The sequence below is a fragment of the Oncorhynchus keta genome, chromosome 34, assembly GCF_023373465.1.
Source record: "Oncorhynchus keta strain PuntledgeMale-10-30-2019 chromosome 34, Oket_V2, whole genome shotgun sequence".
In the NCBI taxonomy this organism is placed as follows: domain Eukaryota; kingdom Metazoa; phylum Chordata; class Actinopteri; order Salmoniformes; family Salmonidae; genus Oncorhynchus; species Oncorhynchus keta.
In genome coordinates this window covers 61,616,940-61,635,484 of record NC_068454.1, presented here as the reverse complement: position 1 = coordinate 61,635,484, position 18,545 = coordinate 61,616,940, and the positions used below count along the sequence as shown (strand labels likewise).

Sequence of the window (18,545 nt, the reverse complement as noted above, 5' to 3'; positions counted from 1 at the left end):
GTCTGATGAGTCCAAATTTGAGATTTCTGGTTCTAACTGCTGTGTCTTTGTGAGACGCAGAGTAGGTGAACAGATGATCTCTGCATGTGTGTTTCGCACTGTGAAGCATGGAGGAGGAGGTGTGATAGTGTGGGGGTGCTTTGCTTGTGACACTGTCGGTGATATATTTAGAATTCAAGGCACACTTAACCAGCATGGCTACCACAGCATTCTGCAGCGACATGCCATCCCATCTGGTTTGCGTTTAGTGGGACTATCATTTATTTTTCAACAGGACAATAACCCAACACACCTCCAGGCTGTGGCTATTTTTGAACACTTTTTTGGTTACTACATGATTCCATATGTGATATTTCATAGTTAAGATGTCTTCACTATTATTCTAAAATGTAGAAAACAGTAAAAAATAAAGAAAAACCCATGAATGAATAGGTGTGCCCAAACTTTTGACTGGTAGTGTATATATACAGTTGAAGTCGGAAGTTTACATACACCATGCCAATTTAAACTCAGTTTTTCACAATTCCTGACATTTAATCCGAGTAAAAATTCCCTGTCTTAGGTCAGTTAGGATCACCACTTTATTGTAAGAATGTGAAATGTCAAAATAATAGTAGTAGAGAATGATTTATTTCAGCTTTTATTTCTTTCACCACATTCCCAGTGGGTCAGACGTTTACATACACTCAATTAGTATTCGGTAGCATTGTCTTTAAATTGTTGCATCAAACACTTGCATCAAATGTTTTGGGAAGCCTTCCACAAGCTTCCCACAATAAATTGGGTGAATTTTGGCCCATTCTTCCCAACAGAGCTGGTGTAACCGAGTCAGGTTTGTAGGCCTCCTTGCTCGCACACACTTTTTCAGTTCTGACCACAGATTTTCTATAGAATTGAGGTCAGGGCTTTGTGATGGCCACTCCAATACCTTGACTTTGTTGTCCTTAAGCCATTTTGCCACAACTTTGGAAGTATGCTTGGGGTCATTGTCCATTGGGAAGACCCATTTGCGACCAAGCTTTAACTTCCTGATTGATGTCTTAAGATGCTGCTTCAATATATCCACATCATTTTCCACCCTCATGAAGCCATCTATTTTGTGAAGTGCACCAGTCCCTCCTGAAGCAAAGCACCTCCAAAACATGATGCTGCCACCCCCGTGCTTCACGGTTGGGATGGTGTTCTTCAGCTTGCAAGCTCCCTCTTTTTCCTCCATTATGGCCAAACAGTTCTATTTTTGTTTCATCAGACCAGAGGACATTTCTCCAGAAAGTACAATATTAGTCCCCATGTGCAGTTGCAAACTGTAGTCTGGCTTTTTATGGCAGTTTTGGAGCAGTGGCTTCTTCCTTGCTGAGCGGCCTTTCAGGTTATGTCGATATAGGACTCCTTTTACTGTGGATATAGATACATTTGTACCTGTTTCCTCCAGCATCTTCACAAGGTCCCTTTGCTGTTGTTCTCGGATTGATTTGCACTTTTCTCACCAATGTACGTTCATCTCTGGGAGACAGAACGCGTCTCCTTCCTGAGCGGTATAACGGTTGCGTGGTCCCATGGTGTTTATACTTGCGTACTTGTGTTTGTATAGATGAATGTGGTACCTTCAGGCATTTGGAAATTGCTCCCAAGGATGAATCAGACTTGTGGAGGTCTACAATTGTTTTCTGAGATCTTGGCTGATTTCTTTTGATTTTCCTATGATGTCAAGCAAATAGGCACTGAGTTTGAAGGTAGGCCTTCAAATACATCCATAGGTATACCTCCAATTGACTCAAATGATGATAATTAGCCTATCAGAAGCTTCTAAAGCCATTACGTATTTTTCTGGAATTTCCCAAGCTGTTTAAAGGCACAGTCAACTTAGTGTATGTCAACTTCTGACCCACTGGAATTGTAATACAGTGAATTATAAGTGAAATAATCTGTCTGTAAACAATTGTTGGAAAAATTAGTAGTTGTCCTAACTGACTTGCCAAAACTATAGTTTGTTAACAAGAAATTTGTGGTGTGGTTGAAAAGAGGCATGTGGCAGGGTCTACAGTCAATCACGGACTACAGGAAGAAATCCAGCCCCGTCACGGACCAGGATGTCTTGCTCCCAGGCAGACTAAATAACTTTTTTGCCCGCTTCGAGGACAATACAGTGCCACTGACACGGCCTGCAACGGAAACGTGCGGTCTCTCCTTCACTGCAGCTGAGGTGAGTAAGACATTTAAACGTGTTAACCCTCGCAAGGCTGCAGGCCCAGACGGCATCCCCAGCCGCGCCCTCAGAGCATGCGCAGACCAGCTGGCCGGTGTGTTTACGGACATATTCAATCAATCCCTATACCAGTCTGCTGTTCCCACATGCTTCAAGAGGGCCACCATTGTTCCTGTTCCCAAGAAAGCTAAGGTAACTGAGCTAAACGACTACTGCCCCGTAGCACTCACTTCCGTCATCATGAAGAGCTTTGAGAGACTAGTCAAGGACCATATCACCTCCACCCTACCTGACACCCTAGACCCACTCCAATTTGCTTACCGCCCAAATAGGTCCACAGACGATGCAATCTCAACCACACTGCACACTGCCCTAACCCATCTGGACAAGAGGAATACCTATGTGAGAATGCTGTTCATCGACTACAGCTCGGCATTCAACACCATAGTACCCTCCAAGCTCGTCATCAAGCTCGAGACCCTGGGTCTCGACCCCGCCCTGTGCAACTGGGTACTGGACTTCCTGACGGGCCGCCCCCAGGTGGTGAGGGTAGGCAACAACATCTCCTCCCCGCTGATCCTCAACACTGGGGCCCCACAAGGGTGCATTCTGAGCCCTCTCCTGTACTCCCTGTTCACCCACGACTGCGTGGCCACGCACGCCTCCAACTCAATCATCAAGTTTGCGGACGACACAACAGTGGTAGGCTTGATTACCAACAACGACGAGACGGCCTACAGGGAGGAGGTGAGGGCCCTCGGAGTGTGGTGTCAGGAAAATAACCTCACACTCAACGTCAACAAAACTAAGGAGATGATTGTGGACTTCAGGAAACGGAACACCTCCCTATCCACATCGATGGAACAGTAGTGGAGAGGGTAGCACGTTTTTAGTTCCTCGGCATACACATCACAGACAAACTGAATTGGTCCACTCACACAGACAGCATCGTGAAGAAGGCGCAGCAGCGCCTCTTCAACCTCAGGAGGCTGAAGAAATTCGGCTTGTCACCAAAAGCACTCACAAACTTCTACAGATGCACAATCGAGAGCATCCTGGCGGGCTGTATCACCGCCTGGTACGGCAACTGCTCCGCCCTCAACCGTAAGGCTCTCCAGAGGGTAGTGAGGTCTGCACAACGCATCACCGGGGGCAAACTACCTGCCCTCCAGGACACCTACACCACCCGATGTTACAGGAAGGCCATAAAGATCATCAAGGACAACAACCACCCGAGCCACTGCCTGTTCACCCCGCTATCATCCAGAAGGCGAGGTCAGTACAGGTGCATCAAAGCTGGGACCGAGAGACTGAAAAACAGCTTCTATCTCAAGGCCATCAGACTGTTAAACAGCCACCACTAACATTGAGTGGCTGCTGCCAACACACTGACACTGACTCAACTCCAGCCACTTTAATAATGGGAATTGATCGGAAATTATGTAAATATATCACTCGCCACTCTAAACAATGCTACCTTATATAATGTTACTTACCCTACATTATTAATCTCATATGCATACGTATATACTGTACTCTATATCATCGACTGCATCCTTATGTAATACATGTATCACTAGCCACTTTAACTATGCCACTTTGTTTACATACCCATCTCATATGTATCTTCTGTACTCGACACCATCTACTGTATCTTGCCTATGCTGCTCTGTATCATCACTCATTCATATATCCTTATGTACATATTCTTTATCCCCTTACACTGTGTATAAGACAGTAGTTTAGGAATTGTTAGTTAGATTACTTGTTGGTTATTACTGCATTGTCGGAACTAGAAGCACAAGCATTTCGCTACACTCGCATTAACATCTGCTAACCATGTGTATGTGACAAATAAAATTTGATTTGATTTAATTTGATTTGAAAATGAGATTTTATGACTCCAACCCGAGTGTATGTAAACTTCCGACTTCAGCAGTATATATATATATATTTAAATCTTTCTCATCTCTGACAATGGCATGGAGAAATGTACAGACCATATTATCCTGTCCTGCAGCTAAAATGATGTACTTCCTTGTACGTGGATGTTCACTTGTTTAGCAGTTAAAGTGTTACTTTTTCATGTGGAAAGTAGAAAGGGCTGGTGTCGGAAAATGTTTGTGTATTGAGACTAATACCATATATCAATTCGATCATCATTATGAGCATGTCAATCACCATCATCTTTACTGCAGACGACATATAGCCTAAATTCCAAGGCCCAGGAATCCCAAGGCCCCGGAGTGTGACACTAGTTCGCGTCCTTCAGAGACACATTGGACAGGGAGAAAGAAAGCCTTTGACGATAAACCTTATAGGCCGACAGCAGCATACTCCATGAAAGTCACAATGTTGTGGATCCACTGGGGAAATCGGTGACTCATTCCCATAATACGTGCTCCAGCTACAATCTGTACCTCCACCTTCATTCCTCATCGTCTGAAAAACATTGGAGGGAATTGTGCGGCCCAATCTAGGTGGGCTAGTTCTGTGTTATAAATATGAAAAAAACACTGTATTCACATTCTCTTGTTGACGCTCTCAGAATGTGCTGAGGTCTGTCTCTGTAACGCCATTTATTTCTGCCTTCCTTTGCAGTTTGCCAAGGAGCCGAGCAGCCGTCAGATGACTGGTCAGCTTTATTCAACGTTGTCATTACTGAGCCCGACAGGGGTAATGTTCATTTATACATATCTCTAAGCTCTAAAACAGCGCTAAAAATAGACATGCATTATCCTCAGGTCGCACGGGTCGGGCAACGTACCAACGCCAGCACAATGTACTGTACAGTATGTACACATTTTATACATTACTTGGTGCCCACGTAGCATTTATATCACATCATTCGGAATCAATAGGGGTATCCTACCATTCCATATTCTATGAATTCTTTTGGATTTATTGCCCAGATTTGATGTATTTATGAAAATATACACTGGTCTACAATGGTGTTCTTTAATATGCTGATTCAGGGCATTTAGTACATGGCCTTCAGTGTCATGAGAGACGTCAAATGTCAGGGATGTGTCACAATGGGCCTCAATGAAGAGGTGAACACAGAGGTCCGCACTACACTGACACCGCACAGTCCTGTGTGTGTGTGTGCGTGTGTGTGTGTGTCTGTCTGTGTGTGTGTGTCTGTCTGTGTGTATTCTCACCTGTCAGATCATTCACTCAGCCCTTTCCCAGGCCAGCAGGGCTCCCCACTACCGCGCATTTGTCCACACGGCGTCACTGTTGCTGCACTTTACGGGTGAATCCGCCCCCAACTCCACACACAGGAAACAAGATTACTGCCCAAGAGATGTCACTTCCGAAACACCCACTCCTGCTTGCTCGCGCTCTTTCCCTCACGCCCCCAGCCTATTGCCATGACAACCGAGAAAAGAATAGAATATACGTGAGTGTTAAAGAGACAGATGATCAGAGACGAGGAGAAAGTGAAGAAGAGATGGAGGGAAAGGGAAAGATTGAGAGGGAGAATAGTAGAAGTGGGGAGACCGCAGGGAATGAGATAGACAGGGGGAGAGAGGAGTAGACAGGGAGAAAATGAGTGGGAGGAGGGAAGGATGGACGATAGGAGAGATAGAAAGAAGGGGAAGAGGAGGGAAGCGATGGGATGAGCTGGGGATAGGAAGAGAGGAGAGGTGAATAACTGGGGATGCTGAGAAGAAGGAGAGAGATAAATGAAGTGATGAGAGAGGGAAAAAGGGAAGGAGGATACTTTTTTGGGAAAAGGGAGCCCACATCTTGTTCCCATAGCAACCCAGCCATCCATGAAAAACGGACTTGTTCCTCCCTCCCTCTCGCTCTCTCTCTGATGCGCAGGCGCACATCTTTTCTGTCCATCTATCTATCTACACACTATAGACATAAGTTGGTGGTGAGCAATACTGTATATGGGTAAAAGTATCCTTATACGGCTGTGTAAAATACATCAACGGATATCACAGTCCAATACGTTCACTACTGTTACTGTGAGACAACATAAGATGAGGAAACAAGATCTATATATTCATAAGCAAGCCGTCTGCTTGAATATATGGCGGTAATAAAATTGGATTCTAATATTTAAAGGTGAAATCAATGTTCCGATCATCCTATTATGAATCAAAATTAAATTAAACTTTCCCACAAACTCCCTGGCAGCCTCCCCCCATCTCCCCACCATCTATTGCTCCCCTCTCCCTTCCACCCATCTGTCTCTCAGTCCCCCACTTCCATAGCCCATTTCTCTCTCTCTCTCTTCCTCACTCTCTCTCTCGCACATTTATCTCCTACTGTCCCCCTTCTCTCACTCTACCCGTCTCCCTTTCACTTCTCTCATGCTCTCCTCCCTGCCTCTCGTTACCATCGTCTCTCTCACTGCCACACATCTCTCGCTCTCTCTCCATTCCCATCCCTCCTCCAGGATGCTAGAGCAGTAGGGTGGAATGACTGCACTGCCAGTAACAGAGTTGGGTTGGCTTATTAGAGTGTACAGTATCACTCTCTCTCTCTCCTTTCCCTTCACTTGACTATTCCACGGGGCTACACAGCAATCCCCCAAGTTGTGCTGCAAAACTCTCTTTACTTAGGGCTTGAATAACATCTATAGGAAATGAGATGCAGGATTGCTTTGTCTGCTAACCCTTCATGGTGATGTGCTGTTCCGCCCTGTCAACCTGTGTGAAGGTGATATTCAATGTGCTGACTATAGAGAAAATATAAATGAATGGGACTCGTGTGTGTGTGTGTGTGTGTGTGTGTGTGTGTGTGTGTGTGTGTGTGTGTGTGTGTGTGTGTGTGTGTGTGTGTGTGTGTGTGTGTGTGTGTGTGTGTGTGTGTGTGCGTGTGTGTGTGTGTGTGTGTGTGTGTGTGTGTGAGCGAGCGTGTGCGTGTGCGTGTGCGTGTGCGTGTGCGTGTGTGTGTGTGTGTGTGTGTGTGTGTGTGAGCGTGCATGCGTGCGTGTGAATTACTGTGAATGCAAAACCACAGTGATCCACACACGTCTATCATCTATTATGATGTGTTCTCCCGTCTCTTCTCTCTGTTTGTATATCCTGTCTCATGTCACATGTGGGGGGTGCTCCACTGAGAGAAAGCAGGTCAAGCCTTTGGTCCTCAGAGATAAATAATAATTATAGTGAACTGTCCTCAATCCAGAGATAGACTAAGAACTGTGTCATTGTTATATTACCCAAAATGGCAATCTCTCAAACTCCTACACAGCTTAACTCCACTCGTCTGACAGACAGAGGAGTGACGGGGAGTCTGACTGGGAGGCCCTCTGTTGCCCTGGGTGGAATTATGAAAGAACCTTCTGATTGAGAAAAAGCCAGAAGTGTCTTGGATCAGAGGTATCTGGGGTATTTCATGGCACCGTTTTGCCTCCTTGATTTTGACAGATCAACGCAATGATGTCTGAGTAGGAATCAACAGAGACCATCTAAATGGATTTTAGTTCTGGGTTTTCTGCTTTCACTTCATCACCAAGATGTCTGTCATGTTCAGTGGGTGTCTGAAATGATTCACACCCTTGATAAAGAGGAGGAAAAATTACTGTACAAAATAAACAACTCAAATACTGAAAAGGGAAATTAGATAGTTTTTTATTACTTGTTAAACAAAATATATTTCTCTGAACAATTGTATTAGTATAAAATAATCTCAAAAAGGTAGGGGTCAAATTATCGACACCCCTGTTTTCAATACCATTCAATACCTCACCTTGTGAGGATAACGGCACTAAGCCTTTTTCAAAAATTATTTATGAGATTGGCAAACACAATGGGAGGGATCTTAGACCATTCCTCCATACAGAATCTTTCCAGATCCTTGATATCTGTCACGTACGTGAGGAGAGACGGGCCAAGACGCAGCGGCTGTAGAATTACACATATTTATTATAAAGTGAAACTTATCAAAAACAAAACAATAAATCAATAAACTAACAACGAAACGTGACTACGTGGTGCACATGCTCAAAACACAAAATAATATCCCACAAACACAGGAGGGAAAAATGCTACCTAAATATGATCCCAAATTAGAGACAACCATTATCAGCTACCTGTAATTGGGAATCATACGAATCACCGACATAGAAAAATAAACTAGAACACCACCTAGAAATAATAAACTAGAATACCCCCAGTCACGCCCTGACCAACAACACCATAGAGAAACAAGGGCTCTATGGTCAGGGCGTGACAATATCTTTCCTCTGCGCTTATGGACGGCCCTCTTCAATTCAAGCCACAGGTTTTCAATGGGGGTCATGTCCGGAGACTGGTTTTGTTGATTTAGATTTTGTGATCAATTAACAATTTCTTTGTGGATTTTGATGTGTGCTTGGGGTTATGGTTTTGCTGTAAGATCGACTTGCTGGAATATCCAACTGTGGCCAAGTTTCAGCCTCCTGGCAGAAGCAATCAGGTTTTTGGCTGAAATGTCCTGGTACTGAGTGAAGTTCATAATGCCTTAAGACTTGAGACAATTGAGAAATGGATTGTGTAAGTGTGCCATTCAAAGGTTGAATGGGCAAGACAAAAGATTTAAGTGCCTTTGAAAGGGGTATGGTAGTAGATGCCTGGTGCACCGGTTTTCCTGTGTGTATCAAGAATGGCCAACCACCCAAAGGACATCCAGTCAACTTTGCACAACTGTAGGAAGCATTGGAGTCAACATGGTCCAGCCCTGTGGAACGCTTTCGACACCTTGTATAGTCCATGCCCTGACGAATTAAGACTTTTCTGAGGGCAAAGGGGGTGCAACTCAATATTAGGAAAGTGTTCCTAATGTTTGTACACACAGTGTATATAATTCAATATCTTTTCTCCTTGCTTTCTCTCTGGTTTGGGTCATTTAAGTTGACACTGAAACTGTTTTTCTATCCAATAACTTACCACTTAGATGGACCACCTAAGAATTTTCTATTCAAAAAAACTTCTGTAATTTGCTCCAATGACTGTAATTTCCTCTATAATAAAGGGATAGTTCGAGATTTTTGCAATGAAGCATTTTATATACTTCCCTAGAGTCGGCTGAACAGGACTCAGTCATTGCACTTTTTTTTTCATGCTGGACGCAGAAACATAAAAAATGGTATGCACAATGGTATTCTGCTGCAGCTAGTGGAAATTCCCCCCAATATTTTTTTTTCACATAAAAAAATTCCCAAAATGATCTTCCCCAACGAATATATATTTTTTAAATTGCGGACCCCCTGCAGCACCTCTGCGGACCCTAGTTTGAAACCCCCTGAATTAAGAAACAGCATAGAGCTCACCTCAAGATTTTCTACAGTGCCCACGCTAACACATTAACACGAATGGACATATGCCTCCCATGGCAAAAAAACTTCCCAATCTCAACAGGATCTACTAGCAGCAGGCTACCAGAACAAAGCAGCCCCGACTGCCAGATGCTATTTACTAATATAATTACTTTGAATTAGGTTTTAAATGAGAAGTGTAAGGGATGAGATAGTAAGACAAACCCTAACTGAGTCCCAGACACTCTTAGAATTGACTGTGCATCTTACCACATGTTATCTCATCCCTTTTTGTACTAAAACAAATACAGTAAAATTGTACTTGGGCATCCAAGACCACTCTATGTGTGTGAATTGCCTGCTTCAGGTAAAAACACTGCAATAGCTTAATTCATTATGTAAGTCAGCTTTTCTTATTTTTGTGGGTTCTCCTCATCTTTCTCCGCATGTTCAAATGTTCCTACATTCAGAGATCTACATCACCCCAATTACCTTAACACAACCCCTTCCGCTGACTGAACCAATCAGATCACTCAATTGACACAAATAGTTATACAACTTCCGGTGTCATCATGGTATCAGTGGTCATGTGACACATTTTCTGTCTGGGTGACAGTAGCTGTACAGAAGCTACTGATCTGAAAGGACAAGAAAAGGGACTTGAGCAGACAAGATTAACTTCTGTACAAGATTAACTTACCAATCAAAGGCATGCCAAATACAGAACTTTTTGCTCCATAAAGTAGTCTCCAAAGAACAAACCTTTTTTTCCATTTCAAAAACTTTAGTTACTTTGATAATGATCTCAATCTCAAGTTATCCAAGTCACTAAAGTTTTTTTTGAATGGAAAAAAAGGTATATTCCCCCAAAAACATAATTCATGTATGTATCTGGTCACCATGACTGCGACTTCAAACAGGTAAATTAGCAATTTTTTGTCGTTGTCGTTGTTAAAGTCCCTTATGCCCAAGGTTTACATGTAACTTTATCTAGCACAAATATACAGTTGTGTGTGTTTCTCTCTTTTTTTTAAATTTAGTAGTTAGTAGTTACTATATTGTCTCATCACTACATTGCTCGGGAAAGATGAAGGTCGAAAGACTCCGAAACACAACCCAACCAAGCCGCACTGCTTCTTAACACAGCGTGCATCCAACCCGGAAACCAGCCGCACCAATGTGTTGGAGGAAACACTGTGCACCTGGCGACCTTGGTTGGTGCGCACTGCGCCCGGCCTGTCACAGGAGTCACTGGTGTGTGATGAGACAAGGATATCCCTACCGGACAAGCCCTCCCTAACCTGGATGACGCTAGGCCGATTGTGCGTCGCCCCATGGACATCCCAGTCGCGGCCATCTGCAACAGGACCTGGGCGCGAACCCAGGGTCTCTGGTGGCACAGCTAGCACTGCGATGCAGTGCCCTAGATCCCCTGCGCCACCCGGGAGGCCCGCTTTCTCTTTTTTTTACTCTCTCATGTGAAAAAGGTCAACTAGAACCAAATAAACCAAACTGTTGCAAACTGTTGCAGAGCACTGATACTCTACCTCTGCATTCAGCACCACTGAAGTGGACAGCGACTGAATCGGTATTCTAAAGTTCAGCCCCACATGCCAGTGGAAAGTGACTGTGTATAGTCTATGTCAGTGTGGAATGATGGTAAGGCCATTATACTTTAACCTAGAAAGGAAACTATACTGAACAAAACATGAAACAATAAATTCCCTAATCCATGGAATCCACATGACTGGGAACAGAGACATGCATCTCTTGTCACAGACACCTTAAAGAAAAGGAAGTGGAGTGGATGAGAAAACCAGTCCGTATCTGGTGTGACCACCATTTTCCTCATGCAGCCATTTGCCTCATGCAGACGTACTGCCAAATTCTCAAAAATTACATTGGAGGTGGCTTATGTTAGAGAAATTAACATTAAATGATCTGGCAGCAGCTCTGGTGGACATTCCTGCAGTCAGCATACCAATTGCAGGCTCTCTCAAAACTTGAGATATCTGTGGCATTGTGTTGGGTGACAAAACTGCACATTTTAGAGTGGCCTTTTATTGTCCCCAGCACAAGATGCACCTGTGTAATGATCATGCTGTTTAATCAGCTTCTTGATACACACCACCTGTCAGGTGGATGGATTATCTTGGCAAAAGAGAAATGCTCACTAACAGGGATGTAAACTAATTTGTGCACACAATTAGCTTTTGTACATATGGAACATGTATGGGATATTTTATTTCAGCACATGAAACATGGGACAAACACTTTACATGCTGCGTTTATATTTTTGTTCAGTCCATATAACCCTGTGTGGCATGTTCTTCATCTCAAACCAGGGGTTATCCAGTTTTGACATCCCGCTTGCTTGGTCAACACAATCTCAGTCAACTTTTCACCCCTAGCTAATATGAACACTCACCACTCGCTAGGTCAAACAAACTGAGACACTTTGAAGCCAGTTCTGTGTTTAAAGTGAATGTGAATTCCAGTGTAGTATCTTCATAGAGGAAAGGAGATTTCAAACATGGCATTGAAGTGAGAAGCTACAATTAAAAGTGTTTCATAGGTGTCTCACACCTTCCTCTCCCAGCGGTCCATTTCTACCAGTTAGACTCTGCCTCTGATCAAAGAGATCAGGATGTTCTGCCATTATCTCCACTCTCATACAGAACAACTCAACTCCACATTGATGTGCCAAACAGAGCAACAACTGCAAGATAAGTTCTCTGAAAACCACTAGGACAGGAGCTTTCCTCCTGTAAAGAAAACTTACGTAAAAGAAACACTAGAAATTGGATTGCATTTCCAGTCTCTCTCAACAATCCACTCCAGTTTAGATGAATCATTATTTGAAATAACAAAAGGGCATATCACATAAACATTGCATGAATGCCAGAATTTTCTTTGGAAGCAAATACAGTTGAAATGCACTCATATTTTGTGTGGTGAAGATTCAAATGTGGTGGAGATGAGGTGCTAAATATAGCGCCAGGCATGCAGAGTGAGCCTTCGAACCTTCATGAGGTCTTCAGAGTAGAAGTTAATCACTGAAATAAAAACACACTGACTCTCTCTCTCACACACACACACACACACACACAAACAAACACACATACACACACACACACACACACACACACACACACACACACACACACACACACACACACACACACACACACACACACACACACACACACACACACACACACACACACACACACACAAACAAACACACATACACACACACATGTGTAAGATCTTAATTTGAACCAGTTTGCTACAGCAGGAAAGATAATCCTGCAGTGACAGGAAATGTGTATTATTATGTAGGTTCATACATCTTCCTTAATTAAGGGAAAATCAACTCTGAAATTACAAACTTCAGAAGTCTTTTTAAACCTCAAATACACTACAAGTGCTCCTGCAACAGGGTGATCAAATTAATATCCTACATCTGTATACAAGCACGCTCACAAACACACATGCACACACACACACACACACACACACACACACACACACACACACACACACACACACACACACACACACACACACACACACACACACACACACACACACACACACAGGCATGCACGGCACACACACGGCACACACACACATTCTTGTGAGCCTTGTAAAAAAATGTTTTTTCTGAAGTAGAGACACTACCCTAAATGTGTAATAGTGGAACACTTTAAAATGGTAATAGACTACTCTGAAATGTCAGGGTCCAATGGCCCTGTTTTTGAATATCAGCATATCAGTGTATTTGATTATAGCTAATTAAAATGCACCATTCTTCTCTGCAGTATCTGTGCATCTGAAGTGAATGAGAGGTGCACCCCATGAAAATCCGGTCCTCTTCTCTCACCACCTTCAGTAAAAGTGCACACCGACACTGCATATATCAGCCATCTATTAGCATCACAAGAGAGAGGGGGACAAATTAGCCCGTCGCTAGCATGATATTGAACGTTTGAGACCACGTTTGATTTAGCCGTCTGCCTTTATAACACTGTAATAAGATGGCTGTAAAGTCCTGTCGGCACATTACGACATCATGACTGGCTCCTGTAGCTCTCCTAAACCTTACGCCATATCAGAAAGCAAACTGACATTCAAATGTCAATTTCTATAGTACATCAATGAGCAATGTGAGGTTATCTGCTACTGTCATGGCCTGATTTGACCACCATGTCTTTCTTACAACTAGGGATAATATGTGTGCAGTCTATACATTATGATACCCTACATCGTGTTACCCCCTTGACTTACAAGAAAGTGTGAAATGTACACATAACACTGAAAATAGACTTAAAATGTCTGGGACTGAACATCTCTACATTATCTACCCAACAGTGCAATATCTCCTAGTTCTCATGGTAACTCTGGGTCCCAGGTACAAGGCTTCAGTGAGCACTATCTTTGTGAGCCCAACTCTCCAATTTGTAATCCTGCTTGAGGCACCACACTAGTGATTTAATAATCTGTTCTTTTAGGGGGCACTTATCACAGGCTGTACTATCAGCATCTCAATTGACACGGTGTGGAATTCAGACTCTCCCGAAAGCTATCACAGGGCATTTCTTTTAGATACTTTGACGGAAAAGGGTCAGAGAGGGTTGTTTGAAAAAGCCCTATACTGTGCAAATAATTTAATTGCACATAAATAATATTAATGTACAGTATGTGTATAAATCAAAAACATAAAAGTCACATTTCATCTAACAGAGGTAGGATCTTAATTTGAGCCAGTTTGCTACAGCAGGAAAATAATCCTGCAGCAACCGTTTTTGGCGGTTGTTGCATTTTTCATAAGGGAAATTCTCTATGTGGAAATTACAAAAGCCTTTTTAAACCTCAAATACACTACAAGCTTTACATTTCCTGCATGGGGAAAGGGAAAGGGGGATACCTCGTCAGCTGTACAACTGAATGCATTCAACCGAAATGTGGGCAGGAGAATTCTCCTGCAACAGGGTGATCAAATTAAGATCCTACCTGTACATTATAAGCTAACATCACACCTTTAACAACTAAATGTTATTTTTTAGTGATACATATGCAAGTGAAACCTGCTGTTTAAGGCATAATCAGCTTTTTTAATGCCATTCAATCGTACAAACATCCAATAACTGCTCCGTTTTGACTCCATGACTAATATTATTTGTTCTATTACTAATATAGTGACATATGTACAGTAAGCTGTTGAATATCTCCAGGTCTGAATGCACAACGTGTCCGTGCATCATGAGAATCTGTTGGATCAAATGACATAATGTCTGGAAGGCCTGTGAGCCAACCATCCGCAGGGACATCATTATCCCGGATTGGCAGCCCTACGATTGGCTTAGGAGAGGAGATAGCTCACCCTGACCTTTTGCCATGAGTGAATCCTGACAGAATCAATCAAAAGACGAGCATCCTTTAAACACTAACCCATTGAGTCATTGGGCTCCAGGCTTTGCGGTGGAATTGAATAAGTGGGCCCCCCTCCCATGGTGTGGTCTGCACTAAGCAACCATTTCTCCCAGCTACTCATTTCTGATGGGATCCTTATATAGATTTCCTCAGAATCAGTAGTAAGGCTCTTAGTGGATGGGGTCTATCTGGGCCTTTTCACCACCAGGTTCAGTCAGTATTGCTGGGGAACAGAGCGATAGTGAGGGAGTGGAGCCGTGGACAGAGGCTTAGCGGCATGCCTGAACTCACTGTACTAGAACTGTTCAAGGGGGAGAGAGTTCCCCTGACATGGCCCTATATCCATAGACTACAGATGTAGGATCTTAATTTGAGCCAGGAAATGTGAATTATTATGTGTATTCTAATTAATGAGCTCAGCCAGTACGCCAGCAAACTACAGTAGCAAAAACATTCCGTTTGTCTGATTTACATTTTTGGACTACTGCTATTAGCATTATTACAATATCATTGTAAGGTCTTTCCACCACAACAAACATGCCCTTCCCCCCAGACAACATGCCTTATGGGGGGCAGCCCTCAAAATAACATTTTTGCTGACACTACCCAGAGGACACTTTATCATGTCACACTCAGAAACCATCAAGGACATTGGAGCACGGTGGTACTTTGTAATAAACCATGTACATTTTATACTGTGCTTTGATATAATGACACATGCTGCAGTGGACACTTTCACTTAAGTATGGTTATCTAACACAAGGCATGATACTTTATGACCTGGAACATGTTTCAATCTGGACCCTATCTCGCTGTGCCGTATAAGCGTCATGCAATTTGAATACTTTTTATGGTAGAGGCAAGACGTTGGTGGACCGAGGGCAAAACCAAAGACCTTAAAGCATCAGCCAGTAAATGTTAATATGCATAAATAATCTTGCCATCAAACTGCTCTACGCCACCTCCTGTGCTTATTCATACAGTACGTTCGCTGCACTGTGCCATGAATATGCTAAACAGTATGCAGATACAAGCAAATGAGGGGCAGTTTAATTTTGATTGACTTTATGACTGTGGGCCGAAATGATAAATATGATATTTCCTTGAGGATACCGACCGACATTGTCTTTGCTTTCATGTATACGCTAGATGTTAGCATCACTGAAAAAGGCTGAGGCATAATAACGCTGGACGTTCTTGAATGTTGGCTTTTCACGTCTTGAGGGAAGTGGGTGTTTTTTTTTTTATTCCCAACTTCACGAAACTTGGACAGCAGGCACTTTAACTCACAAAAATGCCAGAATCCCTACAATGAATTCACATCAGACAAGATGGTATCTAATGAGTTGCATCATTTACTAATTTGAACATTAATTCAATATAACACTTCCGCCGCAAACAGAAAATGAATGAGCTTTTCCCCTGACAGATCATCGAACACGGTAGATCTCGAGCATACAGTACAGTAATAGCCTAACAGATGATGGTTCCTGGCACAGCTCGATTGGCGGAGGGTGTAAGACAGCCCCTTATGTCACATGAGAGGAGTGCTGCAGTCAGCGCTTTGGCGGTGCACTGCCTCTTTAAATTGAATGCCCATGCTTAACAGGAGCTGCTGTATCAAACTACTGTAAAATTGACATGACTGGGTTGGCTCAGTGGCTGGCTGGTGCTCCATGCTGTCCATCTGCAGAGAGAGAGAGAGAGAGAGACCTACCTACAGTATCTTATCTTCCCATTAAATGTCCATGTGATACTCACATAGAACTAATGACTTTTGAACATTTAAACATTGGTTTAAACATTGGTGTAAAATACAAAATACAGGAGAGCCAAGGCAGCACTCTGCGTATTATTTCTATGACATTTTCAGTCTAACAACTTTAAATCCGATGCCTTTCGGCATGGTGTTCGTCAGGTAGAGATAAAACAAGTGTTTTAATAGGGAACTAATGTTCAGTCAGCCATAAGTTACAAATATGTGGCTGATTTCATTTTGATAACATTACCTTGAGATTCAACCACAGACTCCTCTACCCAGAAAACCTGTTACATCTAAAAGGTTCATGGTGCCATCTATTGTAGTGGAAAGAGTATAGCCTGTACATTCCTATTGACACGGGTTTTGAAGGTATAATACTACTGTGCACACATTTCTCTGGCAGTGATCTCTCAGGAGTGGGCTCGCGTACAGTAGTGTAACATCTCACCAATATTATGCAACCAACTTCTATTGCTGTGCTCACACAAGAGGCCGTTGGGCTATTTCCGCTTGTGATGTGTTAGAAGATGACCAAAAGCATCATACTACAGAGTTTGAACTGGCCATTCTCTTTGAATGACTGATAACTTTAAGACATTCATGTATTGGATGCTGAACATGATTTTGGTTTGAGCTTTGTCAATGCACCACCAGCACAGCAGTACAGCAGTGTGCTTACTGTACCCGGTGTTACAAGACATCACACCTCAGCAGCCTCAAGTCTCTCCACCCCCCACCTCCCCTCCCCCCTCTCTCTCTCTCTCTCTCTTCTCTCTCTCTCTATCCCTTTACCTCTTCCTCTCACTCTCTCTCTTTCCCTCTCTCTCTTTTTCCCCTCTCTTTCTCTGTCACACATTCTCCTCACACAAGATTTGTAGTTGCTGTACAGAGATACTTTGGTAATAGGGACTGGACTCGGTGTACCATACAACCCTTGGATCCCTCAAAGTCCCATCAAACTTTCAAGTGGCCATAACATTTCACACATACAGTCAAACAAAGCATTTGAAGGCTGCATGATTGAAGTAGCTCACGTTGCACTCTGTTTCACACAGCATTAGTCATGGTTGCGGTGTCACAATACCAAGGGAACTGATTTGAACATACACTTTTCAGGGACCATTTTCCTCCACTACAAACTCATTAAATATTGAGTTTCAAAAACAGGCAAATAAGTACCCCTTCAGGCTCCTTACTGCACACATTGAATCGATTTGACTCAATACTAGAGGGGCAAAGTTACAGTGTCATGGAGATACAGTAGGCTACCTGTGACTGTGATCTAAGGGTGTTGCACACAGGGAAAAGGACTTGCAAGACTGTGATACCAGCAGGCATGCACACCTCAGCACATTGCAACACTATGGACTACTCAGCATACACCGGCACAGTGACATATTGACTGGCACACAGTGATAAAACCAGGTAGGTAGCTACCTCGAAGACACTACCTCTTGCTGTACCTGCCTGTGTGCCGCGTTTAACGCACCCCTTTTCTAAATGATGTATTGTATGATGGAGAGAGAGAGAGAGAGAGAGAGAGAGGGGGGGGGGGGGTGAGGGGAGGGAGATGCAATAGTGGAATATATCAGTTCTCTTACCTTGAAAGGGGACATAGGACATGTTCCAACGGCATTGAACGTGGTCTTCGAGTCTTGACAGTCTCTCGGCATGCAACAAAAATACCACACACCAGTCAGAAAATAAGGAATATGCTATTCACAATTGGAGTCGATGGTAGCCAATATTCCACCGCTGTTCAAAAAATATAATTTATAATCCACGATCGCCGAAAGCCATTGAAAATGTATCCCCGTGCATAAAAATATATGCACAAATATATCGCACGCACCGTTATTGAGGTGTGTGGGGAAAACACGAGA

At 43.2% G+C, this 18,545-nt stretch overlaps 1 protein-coding gene across 7 annotated transcripts in view; it reads right to left on the bottom strand.

The window, feature by feature from the left end:
- The window catches only part of LOC118367601 (ras/Rap GTPase-activating protein SynGAP), a 114,211-nt gene extending 95,710 nt beyond the window's left edge, over nt 1-18,501 (bottom strand). For 6 of the 7 annotated variants that reach the window (XM_052494274.1, XM_052494270.1, XM_052494275.1 and 3 more), the window contains exon 1: nt 18,264-18,501. In XM_052494274.1, the coding sequence (XP_052350234.1) occupies nt 18,264-18,285 (22 nt within the window). In that variant the 5' untranslated portion in view covers nt 18,286-18,501. Of the gene's footprint in view, nt 1-5,367; nt 5,854-18,263 lie in introns of those variants that run through there. The other variant, XM_052494276.1, reaches the window with a different exon arrangement.
- Nucleotides 18,502-18,545: the final 44 nt, after the last annotated feature.